The sequence below is a fragment of the Dipodomys spectabilis genome, unplaced genomic scaffold (genome assembly GCF_019054845.1).
Source record: "Dipodomys spectabilis isolate Male_0828 unplaced genomic scaffold, ASM1905484v1 ptg000175l, whole genome shotgun sequence".
NCBI classification, from domain to species: domain Eukaryota; kingdom Metazoa; phylum Chordata; class Mammalia; order Rodentia; family Heteromyidae; genus Dipodomys; species Dipodomys spectabilis.
The window spans coordinates 11,858,270-11,878,146 of record NW_024870852.1 but is presented as its reverse complement, the minus strand read 5'-3'; the positions used below and the strand labels follow the sequence as shown (position 1 = coordinate 11,878,146).

At 40.3% G+C, this 19,877-nt stretch overlaps 1 protein-coding gene across 2 annotated transcripts in view; it reads right to left on the bottom strand.

The window, feature by feature from the left end:
- Positions 1 to 19,877, bottom strand: part of Itch (itchy E3 ubiquitin protein ligase) — a 104,322-nt gene that overhangs the window by 64,838 nt on the left and 19,607 nt on the right. The window contains exons 3-7 of one of the 2 annotated variants that reach the window (XM_042694281.1): positions 14,048 to 14,053; positions 13,861 to 13,945; positions 9,673 to 9,814; positions 6,184 to 6,308; positions 4,719 to 4,856 (exon numbers count right to left, since the gene is read on the bottom strand). In XM_042694281.1, the coding sequence (XP_042550215.1) occupies positions 4,719 to 4,856; positions 6,184 to 6,308; positions 9,673 to 9,814; positions 13,861 to 13,930 (475 nt within the window). In that variant the 5' untranslated portion in view covers positions 13,931 to 13,945; positions 14,048 to 14,053. Of the gene's footprint in view, positions 1 to 4,718; positions 4,857 to 6,183; positions 6,309 to 9,672; positions 9,815 to 13,860; positions 13,960 to 14,047; positions 14,054 to 19,877 lie in introns of both variants that reach the window. The other variant, XM_042694280.1, reaches the window with a different exon arrangement.

Here is a 19,877-nt window from a genome sequence, read left to right as displayed (position 1 = left end):
GGTGCTGTCCCTCAGCTCTTCAGCTCAAGGCTAGGGCTCTACCACTTGAGCCACAGCACCACTTCCGGCTTTTTTCTTTTTGCTTATGTGGTGCTGAGGAATCAAACCCAGGGCCTCAGGCATGCAAGGCAAGCGCTCTACCACTGAGCCACCTTCCCAGCCCCTGATTAAGTATTTCTAGTAAAGAATGTATCACTTAAATTAAAAACTGAGTTTTCCAGGAAAAATGTGCTAAATGTTCTTATAATTGAAATGTCTTACCAAAATTTTATACAGATATTTATCATCATGGTAAAAGGTTAATTAGCTAAAGTATAATATTCATAAACTACTTTTCCCTTTTTTGATAGATTTGATTTAGAATTAAACATATAATATTTGGTCAACTTTTATACCCTAAATACTTCAAGAAAAATGATAAAAAAAAAAAAACATAATCATTAAAGCAAAACTCTGAAAAGAACAAAACTATTACAACTGTCTGTTATATATAGGACCCTTAAATAGGTACAAAGAAAACAGCTTTTTTTTTTTTTTTTTTAAAAAACTCTGGGCCTGGGCACTGTCCCTCAGCTCTTCAGCTCAAGGCAAGCGCTCTACCACTCTAGCCACAGCACCACTTGTGGTTTCCTGGTAGTTTATTGGAGATAAGAGTCTCATGGAGGGGCTGGGAAGGTGGCTGAGTGGTAGAGTGCTTGCCTTGCATGCATGAGGCCCTGAGTTCGATTCCTTCAGCACCACATAAGCAAAAAAAAAAAAAAGAGAGTCTCATGGACTTTCCTGCCCAGGCTGGCTTTGAACTGCAATCCTGAGATCTCAGCCTCTTGAGGAGCTGGGATTACAGGAGTGAGCAACCGGCACCTGGCATGCTTTTAAGAATAAGAATGGCATAAAACAACTCTAAGAGGGCTGGGAAGGTGGCTCAGTGGTAGAGCACTTGCCTTGCATGCATGAGGCCCTGGGTTCGATTCCTCAGCACCACATAAGCAAAAAGAAAAAAGCTGGAAGTGGCACTGTGGCTCAAGTGGTAGAGCTCTAGCCTTGAGCTGAAGAGCTGAGGGACAGCGCCCAGGCCTAGAGTTCAGGCCCCACGACCAGACCCCCCCCCAAAAAAAAGTTAAAACAACTCTAAGAGTGAAGATAAATGCCAAAATGTTTATGCTTCTGTTTTTATGCTGGTTTTGGAGGTTAAACTCAGGACCTTATGCTCTTGCTTATTAGCTTTTTCCTCAAGGGTATCATTCTGCCACTTGGATCATACCTTCACTTCAACTGTTCATGTTTTCTTTCAGTTTTATTCATGGGAAATATTCCTTGGACTTTGTCAGAACTAAGTGTTAAAAGGAAGCTGTTAGAGATGGGCAAACAGTAGGAAAAATAGGTTTTAGACACAGGAAAACAAAGTGTAGAAACAAGAATTCAATGGTCTAAATGCGTTTGGTAAGGAATAATACTCCTTGGATACAGTAATGTTTCAAACAGTACAATCATTATTACATTACACTAGAGCAGAGTAATGGATTAATTCAATAAAAAGATGGGGAGTCAAACATACTACACTGTACTTAGCAAATATCTGATCCAGTCTAATAACATACCTTTCATTTTTTTCTTTTGCAGAGCTGAAGGTAGAATCATACATTTTAAAAATGATACAGGGAAATGGATAAATAAAATATTACATACTTACACAATGAAAAGTACTCATTAAAAAACAATTACTGAGGGGCTGGGAAGGTGGCTCAGCAGTAGAGTGCTTGCCTCACATGCATGAGGCCCTGTGTTCAATTCCTCAGCACCACATAAACAAAAAAAAAAAAGGCCGGAAGTGGCACTGTGGCTCAAGTGGTAGTGTGCTAGCCTTAAGCTGAAGAGATCAGGGACAGTACCCAGACCTAGAGTTCAAGCCCCATGGTTGACCAAAAAACAAACAAACAAACAAAAAAACAACTACTGAAACATGTTCATGCTTAGATAAACCTCAAAAATGTGCAATGAGAAGCCAGGTGCTGGCTTAATTCTAGCTATTCCAGAGGCTGAAATCTGAGTATCACAATTCAAAACAAGGCAAAGAAGTCCATATGGAAGTATGGTTCAAGTGGTATAATGCACCAGCTGTGATGGAGAAAAACTGAGTAAGAGCATAAAGCCTTGAGTATAAGTTGGCATACCCTCATTTACCTTAACAACCCAATCTGGCCAGGTGCTGGTGGCTCACGCCTGTAATCCTGAGATCTGAGGATCACAGTTCAAAGCCAGCCCGGGAGGGGCTGGGAAGGTGGCTCAGTGGTAGAGCGCTTGCCTTGCACGTATGAGGCCCTGGGTTCGATTCCTCAGCACCACATAAGCAAAAAGAAAAAAGCCGGAAGTGGTGCTGTGGCTCAAGTGGTAGAGCACTAGCCTTGAGCTGAAGAGCTGAAGGACAGCGCCCAGGCTCAGAGTTCAGGCCCCACAACCGGACCCTAAAGAAAAAAAAAAAAGCCAGCCCGGGCAGTAAAGTCTGTGAGACTCTTATCTCCAATAAACCACCAGAAATCCAGAAGTGGCGCTATGGCTTAAGTGGTAGAGCACTCGCCTTGAGCTGAAGAGCTGAGGGACAGGGCCCAGGCCCAGAGTTCAAGCCCCACAACTGGGAAAAAAAAAAAAACCTGAATATATTAAAAAAAAAAATCTGGAAGAAACTTTGGGACTATGTTATAAGTCTTGCTATAATAAAAGTCATGAGTTAAAAGGAAAGTAGGAAGGGCTGGGAAGTTGGCTCAGTGGTAGAGCGCTTGCCTTGCATGCCTGAGGCCCTGGGTTCGATTCCTCAGCACCACATAAGCAAAAAAAAAAAAAAAAGTAGGAAGTCCTTCACCAATGTATTAAATGGAAGAGAGCAGGGGCTGGGAAGGTGGCTCAGTGGTAGAGCACTTGCCTTGCATGCATGAGGCCCTGGGTTCGATTCCTCAGCACCACATAAGCAGAAAAAGCTGGAAGTGGCCCTGTGGCTCAGGTGGCAGAGCGCTAGCCTTCAGCTGAAGAGCTAAGGGACAGCACCAAGGCCCAGAGTTCAGGCCCCATAACCGACAATAAATAAATAAATAAATAAATAAATAAATAAAGAGCAATAGTACCAAACAATTCCAAAATATAGTTCTATGTAAACTAAAAGTTCTTTTGGTCTGGGAAGGTGGCTCAGTGGTAAAGTGCTTGCCTTGCATGCATGAGGCCCTGGTTTCGATTCCTCAGCACCACATAAGCACAAAAAGCTGGAAGTGGTGTTGTGGCTCAAGTGGTAGAGCACTAGTCTTGAGCTGAAGAGCTGAGGGACAGTGTTCACGCCCAAAGTTCAGGCCCCACAACCAAAAAAAAAAAAAAATTCTTTGTTAGATTAATCAAGGGAAATATTAATCTGTTCCTTGTCTTAAGGACTCTGAAATCTGTGGTAAAAGTAAAAAAAAACAGCATATTACTAAGTGAGGAAAATATCTGTTAGAGATGTACTGGCAAGAAGTTTTATTAAACATATTATCAGATGCTCAGGTATCACCAGAAACTTTAATTGTGGTTTAGGTTTAGTCACCTTTAGCAAAACCCAATAAATCATAAATTCTAATATACCAGCATACATATAAGCTATTGGTTTTGTCATAAAAACAGAAAACTCTGAGAAATGGAAGAAGGATGGCAAATGGTTTTCAGCTTATATTATTTGTCTGGTCTAGTACTTACAAGGATTTGGAGTTGTATCTAAACCTCAACAAGAACTTGTTTTGTCTAGAGTACGTGCAGCTAAAAATACTGTATCAGGCTACGAAGGTGGCTTAGGGGTAGAGTGTTTGTCTTGCATGCATGAAGCCCTGGGTTCAATTCCTCAGTACCACATACACAGAAAAAGCTGGAAGTACCAGGCACTGGTGGCTTACACCTGTAATCCTATAGCTACTCAGGAGGCTGAGATCTGAGGATCACAGTTCAAAACCAGCCAGGCAGGAAAGTCTGTGAGACTCTTTATTTCCAATAAACCACCAGAAAACTGGAAGTGGCACTGTGGCTCAAGTAGTGGTAGAATGCTAGCATTGAGCTGAAGAGCTCAGGGACAGTACCCAAGCCCCGAGGTCAAGCCCCACGACAGACAAAAAAAAAAAAAAGTACAAATGGTTTTAGTTCATAGAAAGAACACATTAAAAAGAAATCATTTAAAGTGACCAAAGTCTTTTTAAACAAGAAATAACATGTTGGTTTTCTGAAAAAGAATCACAACAAGCCAGACACTGGTGGCTCATGCATATAATCCTAGCTTCTCAGGAGGCTGAGATATGAAGATCAGCAATTGAAGCCAGCTAGAATGGATAGGAAAGTCCATCAGACTCTTATCTCCTTATCTCCAACTAACCATCAGAAAACCGGAAGTGGCACTGTGGATTAACATGGTAGTGTGCAAAAAAGCTCAAGGACAGTGTCCAGGCCCTGAGTTCAAACCCCAAAACTGACCAAAAAAAAAAAAATAACAATAATCATATTTACAGATAGCATACTACAGTGGCAATTTCCATTTTTATTATTATTTATTGTTTATTATTTTATTTTGGTGGTACTGAGGATGAACTCAGGGCCTCCTAAGATTTGAACCACATCCTGTCCTACACTGGTTATTTGATGCAGACCTTATTGTGAGTTCAAGGCTAGCCTAGACAACAGAGTGAGACCCTATATCAAAAAAAGTGAACACTTACTTTCTGAACATGTAGTTTCACCATTAGTAACAACATCAGCATCTAACTGCAGCCCATCAAGACAAATTGACAAGTCTCCTATTGTCTCTGTTGGTTCTTTGTCACCTACAAGCTGCAGAGTCACAACCACTTCTTCAACTGAAAGAGCAAGATTATACAAAAAAATTTCATTTTTCGTTTAAACCATCTTAAGAATCTAATTTAATTAAAACCTGTACATGTGTTACAGAAATCATTTTACTATATATGTCACCAAAGATTTAAAATCTTTTTTAGTCAAAGCATTGTATTTAAAGATAGCTCTGAGCCGGGCACCGGTGGCTCACACCTGTAATTTTAGCAACTCAGGAGGCTGAGATCTGAGGATTGAGGTTCAAAGCCAGCCCCGGCAGAAAAGTCTGTAAGACTCTTATATCCAATAAACCACCAGAAAACAAGAAGTGGCACTGTGGCTCAAGTGGTAGGGTGCTTTCCTTGAGCTGAAGAGCTGAGGGACAGAGGCCCAGGCCCAGAGTTCAAGCTCTACAACTAACAACAACAAAAAAAGATAGCTTTGCTAATGTCTAATATCCACAATGTAAAATATTAAACACCTCAATTTATTACGTCTCTTATATTCATTCTATCTTTGTAAGGCTGCAGAATAAAATGAGCCAGCATGACAACAAAGATTATTTATTGAAATATACTTTGATTATAATAGAGGAAACCAAAACTTAAGAATGGTTTATATCTAATAAAATTTATACAAATAAGAAAATTCTTAAAAATAAGATTTAGATAATCAAGGAAGGATTAGGAGGGGGGGAAAAGTATGTCTACAGGCTCACACCTGTAATCTTAGCTACTCAAGAGGCTGAGATTTTTTTTTTTTTTTTTTTTTTGCCAGTCATGGTGCCTGAACTCTGGGCATGGGCACTGTCCCTCAGCTCTTAAGCTCAAGGCTAGTGCTCTACCACTTGAGCCACAGCACCACTTCCAGCTTTTTCTGCTTATGTGGTGCTGAGGAATCGAACCCAGGGCCTAATGCATGCAAGGCAAGCACTCTACCACTGAGCCATCTTCCCAGCCCCAAGAGGCTGAGATTTAAGGATCACAATTTGAGGACAACTATGGCAGAAAAAGACCATGAGACTCTTATGTCCAATTAACCACCAAAAAGCTAGAAGCAGAACTGTGGCTCTCAAGTGATAGAGTACCAGCCTTCAGCAAACAAGTCAAGTGAGAAGTCAAGTTGCTGAGCTTGAGCCCCTACCAGGACCAAGAAAGAAAAAAGAAAAACAATGTTTACTAAAAATACTGGATCCAAAATGAATGGTGAAACCAAGGCTATTCAGAATACTTTAAACAAGTAATCTCAAAGGCAAATCTATTTTAACAAGAGTCATTCTGCATGTTTGGTATATAAATTTCTTCCAGAAAAAATAAAAGCTAACCATAATTTCTGTGGTTTTAACATACATACGTTTCATATTGTTTGACTTTAATGTTTCATAAACATCTAGTGCAGCAGTTCCCAACAAAACATCAGATTTCAGTGTCTGGTGACTCCACACACGAAAACGTAATTTACTCACAGGGGTAACAATACTAGAAGAGAAAAAAAGAGAAAAATATTATTTTCATTAAATATCACAATAGGATTCTAAATAAATTATAATTAACTTTTAATGTCTAACATCTCTCACTGTCCTTACGATTTATTGTAGAACCAATACTGGCCTATGTTGTATAATCTTACAAAAATTGTACTTGAATGCAACATGCTTATATGGTCAGTTTTGCTTGTGGTTGACCTACAAGAGGAACTTCACACACAAATACATTAGCAAAAAATTTAAATGCTTACAATGTTTAAAATGCTAAGGAGAGAGTTTAGTGAAATATTACAGTGTACCAATAAATATAATAAACTTTGTATCCATTTAAAAATTAATATTGCCGGGCACTGGTGGCTCACACCTATAATCCTAACTACTTAAAGGATGAGATTTGAGGATCTCGGTTCAAAGCCAGCCTGGGCAGGAAAGTCTGTGAGATTCTTATCTCTAATAAACCACCAGAAAACCAAAAGTGGCAATGTGGGCTCAAGTGGTAGAGTGCTCTCCTTGAGCTGAAGAGCTGAGGAACAGTGCCCAGGCCCAAAGTTCAAGCCCCACAACTGACAAAAAAATAAAATAAAATAAATAAAATAATTTTTTTCAGCTGAATTCTAGAAAGCAGGCTGGAAAGACTGCTAAATAGTTATGTTAAGTAGTGTTAAAATTGCTAAAAATTGAAATACTTGAGCTGTAAATTCTACCAAATACCTGGGGCTCCATAATAATACCACCATATAGGGCTACAATGGAAATTTCTTTTTTCTTAACTTCTGAACTAAGGACTGCATAGCATTAATAGCCTCAAAATATATAGTTAGTAAGCAATGACAGCATTTGGGGAAAAAAAATGAGCATTCAGTCTATTATTAAGCTAAAACTTCTGGCTGTTATGAAACCTTTGATCTTTTACAGATTTCACTTTAAAAAAAACACAAAAGTTTACATATTTAACTCTTTTATGGGTAGGATACTGGGTTTTTAGTTCTTGGTCTCAACATTTGCCAGGCAGGTGCTTTCTAGAATTCAGCTGAAAAAAATTATTTTATTTATTTTATTTTATTTTTTTGTCAGTTGTGGGGCTTGAACTTTGGGCCTGGGCACTGTTCCTCAGCTCTTCAGCTCAAGGAGAGCACTCTATCACTTGAGCTCTACCTTTAGCTCTTTTTTTTTTGTTTTGCTTTAGTTATTTTTCAGATAGTGTGTCACATTTTTTCCCTACATATACTATAATCCTAAATAGTTGGGATTATAAAAGCACATCACTGGCAGGCACCAGTGGCTCACAACTACAATACTAGCTACTCAGGAGGCTTAGATCTAAGGACGGAGGTTTGAAGCCAAGCCAAGCAAAAAAAAAGTCCATGACAGGCTTATTTCTAATTAACCAGCCTATAATTCTCTTTAGTGGGTACTCAATGACAGGCTAGTTATTATACCAACATTTGGAACTTTGTCAACTAAGCGCTGAAAACTGAGCTTTACCTTACTTTTACAAATTCATTCCACAGATAAAAATATCAACGTAAGTTGGGCATAGTGGCTCATGCTTGTAATTTCAGCTCAGGAGGTAGAGATCAGCAAGATCACATTTCCAGGCCAGCCCTGACAAATAGTGAGGGCTCATCTTAACAAGTCGGGTATAGAGGTAAGTACCTACAGTCCTAACTAAATATAGATAGGAGAGAATCATTGTTTGAGGCTGGCCCTATGTAAAAATTTAAGACCTAGCCGGGCGCTGGTGGCTCACGCCTGTAATCCTAGCTACTCAGGAGGCTGAGATCTGAGGATCACGGTTCAAAGCCAGCCCAGGCAGGAGAGACCGTGAGACTCCTATCTCCAATAAACCACCAGAAAACCGGAAGTGGTGCTGTAGCTCAAGTGGTAGAGCGCTCGCCTTGAGCTGAAGAGCTGAGGGACAGTGCCCAGGCCCAGAGTTCAAGTCCCACGACCGACAAAAAAAAAAAAAAAAAAAATTTAAGACCTACCTGAAAAATAACTAAAACAAAACACATGCTCAAATAGTCAAGCAAGCACAAGGCCTGATTTTTAACACCAGTACCACCAAAAAGAAAAAAGAGAATTCCACAATATAAAGATATATACATGAATAATACTTCACTAGCCAAATTATCAGAGTATTACAAAATAATAGAAACCAACTAGTCTATCAATAGGGAACCATTAAAATATAGTATATGCCTATATTAATGTACACCTATATTATGTAGTTAATGAGAAATACTAGACCTAGTTGTACTCAGTTGGAAAGATAACCATAATATCTCTCTCACACACACATGCACGTGCACACACATGCATGCATGTGCGCGCACGCACGCACACGCGCACACACACACACACACACACGCATGCATGCATATAATTTTGTGTATGTGTGTGCTAGTACTGGGGCTTGAACTCAGGGCCTGAACACTAACCATTAGCTTTTGTGATCAAGCCTGATGCTCTACAACTTGAGTCACAGCTCTGCTTTCTGCTTTTTGGTTAACTGGAGATAAGAAAGTCTCACAGACTTTGTGCTGGTTTTTGAACTGCAATCTTCAGATCTCAGCCTCCTGAGTAGCTAGGATTACAGGGGTGAGCCATCAGCACCTAACGAACTATCTTATATATATATATATGTATATATATACATATATATATATATATACATATATATATATACATTATATGATATATATGATATGATATATATGATATAATATATACATATATATAATAGTATATACATATATATATGTATATACTATTATATATATATTTTTTGGGTTTTTTTGTTTTTTGTTTTTGCCAGTCATGGGGCCTGAGCTTCTGGGCCTGGGCGCTGTCCCTTAGCTCTTCAGCTCAAGACTAGCACTCTACTACTTGAGCCACAGCACCACTTCTGGCTTTTTTTTCCTGCTTATGTGGTGCTGAGGAATTGAACCCAGGGCCTCATGCATGCAAGGCAAGCACTCTACCACTGAGCCACCTTCCCAGCCCACTATTATATATTTTTAAGACAGGGTTCATTATGTAGTCTAGGTTGGCCTTGTACTCCTCTTGGATTAAGTGAAAAAAGTTTAGGGGACAGCACCTAAGCCCTGAGTTCAACCTCCAATACCAACATAAAAAGTAAAGAGGGGAGAAGAAAGGGAAAGAGGGAGACAGAGAAGGAAAAGGAAGAGTAAACGGATAGGGAGAGGGACTAGAAAAACAGGAGCAAGTTCTAGGGACTAGGGGGAAAAGTGTATGAGATTACAAAGAAAAAAGAACAAAGAATTAAGTGTATTAAAGCTGCATTTCTATTCACCAACTAAATGTTATACCATAGGAAATACTTTTAAACTTACACTGTAAGGGGTTGCTTCCATTTGGGACTGTTTGTATTGTTACACTTTTCTGTCTTCTTTGACTGTCCATCTACTATGACTTCTACATAAGGACTTGGTCCAAACCAATTCTTTTTATTTTCTTTAAGTTTTGCTGAGATGACTGTGAAAGAAAAAAAAATTTTAATATTTAAGATGTTAATTCAGTCCTCAAATGAACTTAATTCCATTCAAAATTAAGCAGATTATGTTTACTCAGAGAAGTAGTTTTAAGGTATTTGCTAATTTTATTCATATTACCTTTAGGTTTCCTCCAACTTCCTAAGAAAATACTGGACTCCCCCAAATCAACCATCAAGACTCTGACTAATTTGCAATAACCAGTATATGTCTGAGACAAGCAGAAAAGGTCAGATAAGTTGATGTTAGGGAAATGAACCCCAAGATAAGTATTTACATGTTTTTTTCTTTCATGTGATTGTTTCTAACATATTTATAGGATGATTTCTTTGTTGCTTTGTATGTCCCTCCCCCACAATATAACCCCTGCTTTCACTGTATTTGATGCTGATATAATTTGTGGAAGGGAAGGGAAAAAACAAATCGTTTAAATAGGGATACAGGTAGATCCATTGCAACAAAGAGAAGTACAAATCATTATGTTAAAAAACGAACTTTACAACTTTTTTTTGGGGGGGGGAGATGGGGGGACGGGGGGATAGGAATGGATAGGAAGGGGAAACAAAGGAGGCAACAATGCTTGATAAGAAATGTACTCATTACCTTGCCCATGTAATTGTAACTCCTCTGTACAGTATTTTCACAATTAAAAAAAAAAAAAAAACAAATAAACAAAGACTCTGACTATTAGTATCCAATGCCCCAGAACTCAAATATATTAAAAGGAGAATGGACAAACCAGATGCTGGTCTATAATCCAAATTACTCAGGAGGCTGAGATCTGAGGATCTAAGTTTGAAGCCAGCCTGGGAAGGAAAATCTATGAAATTATTATCTCAAATTAACCACCAAAAAGCTGGAAGTAGAACTGTGGCTAAAGCGGTAGAATGCCAATCTTGAGGGTAAAACCTAGCAGACAATGCCCAAGCACAAGTCACAGTACAGGTACAAAAAAAAAAAACTTGGTCAACTAATATTTAACTGTATCAGATACTGCTCTAAATTCTGTGACTAGAGCAATTAAGTACATAAAAGCTAGCTCTCAGGAAAATTATACTGTAGTTAGAGAAAAGTCTTTATGATGAAAAATGGGCTGATATGACAGAATATAACTTGGTAGAAAAAAAAACCTCCAAAGAATATTTGTAAGCAACCAGTAAATAACAATGAGCCAGTGGTGGAAAGATTAGAGTGAAGATACATTTCGGACAGAGCCAAGTTTTCAAACAGTGGAAAAGTATATCAAGCTCAAGGAAGAACGGCAAATGTAAAGATGAGCTCTGTAAGTCAAGAGTTCTTTTTTTTATTTTTTTTTTTTTTAATTTTTTTATTTTTTTTTTTTGGGTCCGGTCGTGGGGCTTGAACTCTGGGCCTGGGCGCTGTCCCTCAGCTCTTCAGCTCAAGGCTAGCGTTCTACCACTTGAGCCACAGTGCCACTTCCGGCTTTTTTCTTTTTGCTTATGTGGTGCTCAGGAATTGAACCCAGGGCCTCAGGCATACAAGGCAAGTGTTCTACCACTGAGCCATCTTCCCAGCCCCTAGGGTTCTTTTTTTATTGTTGTTTTGTTTTCTGGTTGTACTAGGGTTTTAATTCATAGCCCTTTGCTTGCTAGACAGGGACTCTACCTCTGAACTATGTCCTTTTTGTATTGGTTATTTCTTAAGATAGGGTCTCACTTCCTGCTGGGGTACACAGCTAATCGTGATCCACCAGTTTTAGGCTTTCCACTGTACTAAGTATGCACCATCACACCTAGCTTCTTCCACTGAGATAAAAGTTTTGCAAATTTTACTGTCCAGGCTTACCTGGAATCACGATCCTTCTAATCACTGCCTTTCACATAGCTAGAATGATAAGCATCACTAACAGCTATGGGTTGGGAAGAAGGTCTCACAAACTTCTCTGGCCTTAGACCACATCCTATTCTCAGCCCCTCAAATAGGCAGCATTGTAAATATGGGCCACCAGCATCATTCTAGGAATTTGAGTCTTATTATATATGTATTGGAAAGCCACTGGAAAAAAGAGAATCAAGCCGGTGCCAGTGGCACAGGCCTGTAATTCTAGCTACTCAGGAGGCTGAGATCTGAGGATTATGATTTGAAGCCAGCCCAGGCCGGAAAGTCCATGAGACTTTTATCTCCAATTAACCACCAGAAAAACCGCAAGTAGAGCTATAGTTCAAGGGACAGATGAAGAGCCCAGGGACAGCACCCAAGCCCCACCGACCCAAAACAAACAAACAAACAAAACAGAATTATAGAATTAATTATAACCATTATCTATTATTTGTTTGGTCTCTGTTTTGTCTTTGGTGCCAATACTGGGGCTTGAACTCAGGATGTAGGTGCTGTCCCTTAGCTTTTTCACTCAGGACTGGTATTCTACCACCAGTACAAGCATACACACACAAAAAAAAGAAAAAAGAAAAAAAATCCAAGTACTGATATATGCTATTACGGGGATGAGTGTTGAAAACTTGCTAAGTGATAAGAGACACAATAGGCCACAAGTTACGTGATTCTATTCACGAGAGATCCAGAATAGAAAAATTGAGAGACAAAAGTAGATATGTGATTGCTTAGGCTGTTGGTACCTGAGGGTAATGAGCATGAGATAATGGATATAAGGTTCTTTTCGGGAGTGATGAAAAATGTACTAAAATAAACTGGTGCTAGTTGTATAATTCTGGCTTTTATGTTGTGTGTGCGTGTGTGCTGGTACTGAGGTTGAACCTAGGGTCTCGGCACTGGATAAAAGGTAATTTTTGTGGTGTGTATGTGTGTGTGTGTGTGTGTGTGTGCGCGCGCGCGTGCCAGTTCAAAGACTTGAACTCAGAGCCAACACTGGGCACTTTCTTGAGGTTTTTTTGCTCAAGTCTACCACTCTACCACCCGAACCACAGCTCCACTTCTGGCTTTCTGGTGGTTAATTGGAAATAAGAGTCTCACTTACTTTCCTACCCAAGCTGGCTTCAAATCATGATCCTCAGATCTCAACCGTATGAATAGCTAGGATTACAAGCATGAGGCACTTGTGCTTGGCTAAAATGTTATCTTTATATATCTAAACACTTCGTTCTAGCTGGGCGAGTCGGTGGCTCACACCTATAATCCTAACTACGCAGGAGGCTGAGATCTGAGGATCTCGGTTCAAAGCCAGCCCAGGCAGGAGGGCAGGAAAAGACGGCAGGAAAGAAAGACCGTAAGACTCCTATCTCAAATAAACCACTAGAAAACTGGAAGTGGCACGGTAGCTCAAGTGGTAGAGCACGCACCTTGAGCTGAAAAGCTGAGGGACACTGCCCAAACCCAGAGTTCAAGCCCCATGACCGACAAAAAAACAAAAAACAAAACACTTCATTCATTTGCAAACATTAATTTGGCACATGAGATGTAACAGCCCCTAAAGATTTTAATGCTCTCCTCTGTACATCACCTTTATAATAGCAAACAAACAAATAAACAAACACTTTATGCCCTTAAAATTATTTTTAGCCAGGCACTGATGGCTCATGCCTGTAATCCTAGCTACCCAGGAGGCTGAGATCTGAAGATCACGGTTCAAAGCCAGCCTAGGCAGGAAAATCCATGAGATACTTATCTCTGATAAACCACTCAGAAAACTGAAGTGCTGCTGTGGCTCAAGTGGCAGAGCACTTGCCTTGAGCTGAAGAACTAAGGGACAGTGCCCAGGCCCAGAATTCAAGCCCCATGACCAACAATAAAAATAAATAAATAAATAAAAATTATTTTTAGCATGCATGAGGCCCTAGGTTCCATTCTTCAGCACCACATAAACAGAAAAGGCTGGAAGTGGCGCTGTGGCTCAAGTGGTAGAGTGCAAGCCTTGAGCTGAAGAGCTAAGGGGTAGCACCCAGGCCCAGATTTCAAGCCTCATGACTGACAAAAAAAATAAATAAATATTTTTTAATCTTGGGGCAAGAGAGAATAGAAGGAGAGTAAAGTATTTTATCTTTTCAGGATATACCAATCCCTAGCATGAAAAAAAAAAAAAAGATGACTTACCAGTGATCTGAAGTTGTGATTTCATGGTCAGGCTACCCATTGAACCAAGCTGTGATCCACTGTCAGACATACCACCAACAGGACAACAGGACAACAAACCTGAACATGGCAAAGGAGATACAATCAGCATGGAAATTTTTCACTTGAAAAATGTGCAATTAAAGTCAGGCACCAGTGGCTCATAGTTGTAAACCTATTACTCAGGTGGCTGAGATGTCTAAGTTCAAAGCCAGACAGGGAAGAAAAGTCCAGGAAACTCTACTCCAATTAACCAATAAAAATATTTAAAACTTGCCAGGTGTCAGTGGCTCACACCTGTAATCTGAGCCAGTCAGGAGGCTGAGATCTGAGAATCCCAGTTCAAAGCCATCTCAGGTGGGAAAGTCCATGAGACTCTTATCCCCAATAAATCACTCAGAAAACTGGAAGTGGTGCTGTGGCTCAAGTGGTAGAGTACTACCCTTCAGCCTTGAGCTGAGGTACAGTGCCCAGGCCCAGAGTTTAAGCACCACAACCCACACTATCTATCTATCTATCTATCTATCTATCTATCTATCTATCTATCTATCTATCTATCTATCTATCTATCTATCCACACACACACATATCTAAAACTTTTTCTTTTCTTTTTTTTTTTGTCATCGTGGGACTTGAACTCAGGGCTTGGGCACTGTTCCTGAGCTCTTTTGCTCAAGGTTAGCGCTCTGTCACTTTGAATCACAACGCCATGACTGGCTTTTGAGTGGTTAATTAGAGAGAAGAGTCTCACAGGGACTTTTCTGCTCAGCCTGGCTTTAAACCACAATTCTCAGATCTCAGCCTCCTAAGTAGCTAGAATTATAGGTGTGAGCCACTGGTGCCCAACTTTTTTTTTTTTTTTTTTAGTCATGGGGCTTGAACTCTGGGCCTGGGTGCTGTCCCTAAGCTCTTTGGCTCATGGGAAACACTCTACCACTTGAGCCACAGCGCCACTTCCTGTTTTGAGTGGCTTACTAGAGATAAGAGTCTTGGCCTTTTCTGTCCGGGATGGCTTTGAACCTGGATGGCTTTGAACCGCAATCCTCAGATCTCAGCCTCCTGAGTAGCTAGGATTACAGGCATGAGCCACCACTCCTGGCTAAAACTTCTTTAAATATCTTGATGCCTTCCAGGTCTGCCAAAATACAATGGAATAATTCCTACTGAAATAAATTTTATAAAATCCAACATCTTTCACCCTTTGATTACACATGAAAATGCCCAAAGCTAAAAATCTGACCTCACCCATACTGACTAGCTCATTTCTGTACTGTGATACATTTTTCCTTCACCTCCTTTTATTTACATTGTTACTACTTCAGATGTTTTATAACCTAAAATATACTAAAAAGAATATTTTTATTTTGAATAGAAAATATATACATTAGTCAGGCACTTGGCGGCTCACATCTATAATCCTAGCTACTCCAGAGGCTGAGATCTGAGGACCACAGTTCCAAGCCAGCCTGGGCAGGAAAGTCCATGAGACTCTTATCTCCAATAAACTATTCAGAAAAGGCTGGATGTGGCTAAGGCTCAAGTGGTAGAGTGCTAAAAAAAAAAAGCTCAGGGACAGTATACAAGCTTAGAGTTGAAGTCGTAGGACCAGCCCACACACAGGCACACTCACGCACGCACACACTAATAATAATAATAACAATCATTTCTTTCCCAATAATTATAGAGAACCACTCTGGTATATTGTAAGGTGCTTTGCCAAAAACACAATAGATTTTTTTTTTTTTTTTTTGTCGGTCGTGGGTCTTGAACTCTGGGCCTGGGCGCTGTCCCTCAGCTCTTCAGCTCAAGGCGAGTGCTCTACCACTTGAGCTACAGCGCCACTAATAGATTTCTTTTCTTTTTTTCTTTTTTTTTTTTTTCTGGCCAGTCTTGGGGCTTGAACTCAGGGCCTGGGTGCTGTCCCTGAGTCAGGGACAGTACAACATTTGCACAGTAGCCACAGCTCTGGGCCTAAGCTGGTTTGTTATCTTAGCCTTCTGACTAGCTAGGATTACAGGTGTAATCTTGTAAACTCTGGTCCTGGCAGTATTATTACTTTTTTTTTTTTTTCCAGTCCTGGGGTTTGAACTCAGGGCTTGGGCACTGTCCCTGAGTTTCTTTTTTACTCAAGGCTAGCATTCTAGCACTTGAGCCACAGTGCCACTTCTGGCTTTTTCTGTTTCTTTGGCACTGAGGAATCAAACCCAGGGCTTCATGCATGCTAGGCAAGCATGAGGCTAAGCCATATGCCCAGCCCATGGCAGTATTTTAAATAAACAAAACATAGCTATGCACTGGTGTGGCTCATGCTTACAATGTTAGCTACTCAGAAAGCTGAGATCTGAGGATCATTGTTCAGAGTCAGCCCAAGCAAACAAATCTGAGAAAATCTTATCTCTAGTTAACCAGTAAATTGTTCAAAGTGTAGTCATGGCTCAAGAAGTGGCCAAGTTTGGAAGGCGTGGGGGGGGGGGGGATGGGAAGGAGAAACAAAGGAGGAGGCAACAATGCTTGATAAGAAATGTACTCATGGGGCTGGGAAGGTGGCTCAGTGGTACAGTGCTTGCCTTGCATGCATGAAGCCCTGGGTTCAATTCCTCAGCACCACATAAGCAGAAAAAGTCGGAAGTGGTGCTATAGCTCAAGTGGTCGAGCGCTAGCCTTGAGCTGAAGAGCTGAGGGACAGTGCCCAGGCCCAGAGTTCAGGCCCATGACTGACAAAAAAAAAAAGAAAGAAAGAAATGTACTCATTACCTTGCCCATGTAATTGTAACCCCTGTGTATAGTATTTTCACAATTTAAAAAAAAAAAAGAGGTGGCCAAGTTTATGTTGAATTCAAAGTTCAAGCCCCAGCCCCCCACAAAAGCTTCAAAAATAAGCTAGATCATGTTCTACTCTGCTTAAAATACCCACAAACCTTCTATCTCACTTTAAAAATCATCCAAACTCCTTACCATCCATTTATAGATGCTTCATTCTATTCTGTCCATGACTGATGCTCTGAACCCACTTCACCGTATTTTCCCATTCACCCACTCCAACTCTAGTTTTCTATTTTCCAAAAACATTAAAATCATTTGGGTCCTAAGGACTGTGCTACCTGCTCCCTCTGCTAGGAATGTTAGCACCTCAGAGAGGTCTGTCTTAAGTGCCCAATCTAAAATTACCTACATTCTTGTTTCTATCACATCATTTGATACTTCACTCTACAATATGACCGATGCCTGGAATCTTTAGTTTGAAGAAATAAAAAATTAACTGAACTCCTCGGTTTATATTAAGGCTCATTCTTTGTTTGTATTCAGGTCTATGGACCTTGACAAATGCACAATGCCATGTATCTACCATTGCAGTATCATACAGAATAATTTCACCACTCTAAAAAAAAATTAGTTGTACTTCACCTACTCATCCTTCCTCCTTGCCCTGATCTCCTGCAACCATTGATCCTTTTTACTGTTCCTAGAATTTTTGCCCCTTCCAGAATATCAACTAACTTTAAATATAAAATGTAGAGGGCTGGGAAGGTGGCTCAGTGGTAGAGCACTTGCCTTGCATGCATGAGGCCCTGGGTTCAATTCCTCAGCACCACATAAGCAAAAAAGAAAAAAGCCGGAAGTGGTGCTGTGGCTCAAGTGGTAGGGCACTAGCCTTGAGCTGAAGAGCTGAGGGACAGTGCCCAGGCCCAGAGTTCAGTCCCCATGACCGGACCCAAAAATAAATAAATAAATAAATAAATATAAAATGTAGAGTCTTGAGCCACACTCCCAGCTCACTACTTTTTCCATTTCTATACAGAGTGTACATAATATCAGCAATCTCACTTCTAGGTATTAATCCAAAAGAACTGAAATTCAAATATTAAGGAGATATATGTATCCCCATGTTTGCTGCAGGACTATCCACAATAGCCAAAATATGTAAATAGCCTAAATGTCTATTCACGGATGAATGAGTAAAAAAAATGTGGTTGGTATATACACACACTTATTAGAAAGAAGGAAATTGTTATGTGCAACATAGAAGAACCTTAAAAATATTTTGTTAACCAAACAAGCCAGGTACAGGATTGATATTACATTCATTTCTATTCAACCAATAGAAACAGAAAGCAAGAAGTTTCTGCCAAAGATTGAGGGAAGAGAAATTTAATAGGAAAACCCAAATGTTTTATCTGATAATAAATACCTTCAACTCTGAACATAGAACACTTCACTTCTGATACCAGGTATGTAGGATTTCCCCCTCATACACCAATTCTCTGATATCACCTAAGTGTTGTATAATTCAATTCAATTCTGGAATTAGGGTCAAAGGCCACAGGTTAAGGTTCAGTCTTACAAGACCGTTCTTGCTTCAGATACTATTTGACCAACCAGCTGCAGGTCAGGCTCAATCATTTCCTAGAATGGCTCACAGAACTCAAGAAAACACTTGTAATTACCAGTTTATTATAAAGGATGCATGTGAGAAAGAAATATAGAGTGTCTATACTCTTTCCAGGTATACTACCCTTCTCAGTCAGAAGCCAGGCACAAGTAGCTTATGCTTATAATCCTTGGTATCAGGAGGCTGAGATCTGAGAATCACAGAACAAGGACAATAGGGCAGAAAAGTCTATGAGACTCTTATCTCCAGTTATAATCACCAAAAAGCTGGAGGGCTGGGAATGTGGCTCAGTGGTAGAGTACTTGCCTTGCATGCATGAGGCCCTGGGTTTGATTCCTCAGCATCACATAAGCAGAAAAAGCTGCAAGTAGCACTGTGGCTCTAGAGGTAGAGTGCTTGCCTTGAACTGAAGAGCTGAGGGACAGAGCCCAGGCCCAGAGTTCAGGCCCCATGACAACAACAAAAAAAGAAAAGAAAAAAAAAAGGCTGGAAATGGAGCTGTGAGCAAAAAGACTCCAGAGACAGAGCCTACGCTCAGCACAAAAAAAGCCCCTAGACTGGCTCATGTGCACATGTTTTTGAGCCCATAAACCAGCACGCACATGCACATGCATGTGTGTGTGCACGCACACACACACAAGCTTGTTGAACCCTGTAGTATAGCGATTTTTATGAAGATTTCATCACAACTTAATTCAATTATTCAATCTCCATCCCTTTCTCTTTCCTGGAAGATGTGGAGTGGGGCTGAAAGCCCCAAAATACTAATCATAGCTTGGTTTCTCCAGTGACAAGCCTCCATCCCACTGCTAAAAACCAGCTCAATCTGGGCACTGGTGACTTACTCTTCTCGTCTTAGCTACTCTTTTAATCCTAGATCTCAAGAGGCTATGATCTGAGGATGGAGGTTCAAAGTTAGCCCAGATGGATAAATCTGAAACTCTTATCTCTAATATTAATTAACCAGAAAAAAATATAATTACCAAAAGAAGACCTGGAGGTATGGTGCAAATAGTAAAATACCAGTCATGACTGAAAAAGCCAAGAGTGATTATAAAGTCCTGAGTTTAAAACCCAGTACTGGGGGGCTGGGAAGTTGGCTCAGTGGTAGAGCGCTTGCCTTGCATGCTCAAGGCCCTGGGTTCGATTCCTCAGCAGCACATAAGCAAAAAGAAAAAAGCCGGAAGTGGCGCTGTGGCTCAAGTAGTAGAGCGCTAGCCTTGAGCTGAAGAGCTGAGGGACAGCGCCCAAGCCCAGAGTTCAGGCCCCACGACCGGACCCAAAAATTAAAAAAAAAAAAAAAACCAGTACTGGCATGAAAAAAAGAAGTCACTTTATTAGAACAAAAGACATTCCGATTAGGAATTCCAAGGGATTTAGAAACTGTGCAGGACTGGAGGTGTGGCTCAACAACAGAGCGCCTGCCTGGCAAGTATGAAGCCCTCAGTTCAAACCTCAGAACTGAGAGAGAGAAAAAGAATCTCTGCATAATAACCTCCTATCACTAAGGATACTACAAAGGTCTTAGGAGCTCTAGGCCTGGGAGTGGGGACAAAACCAAATATATATACACATATACACACACACACACACACACACACACACACAC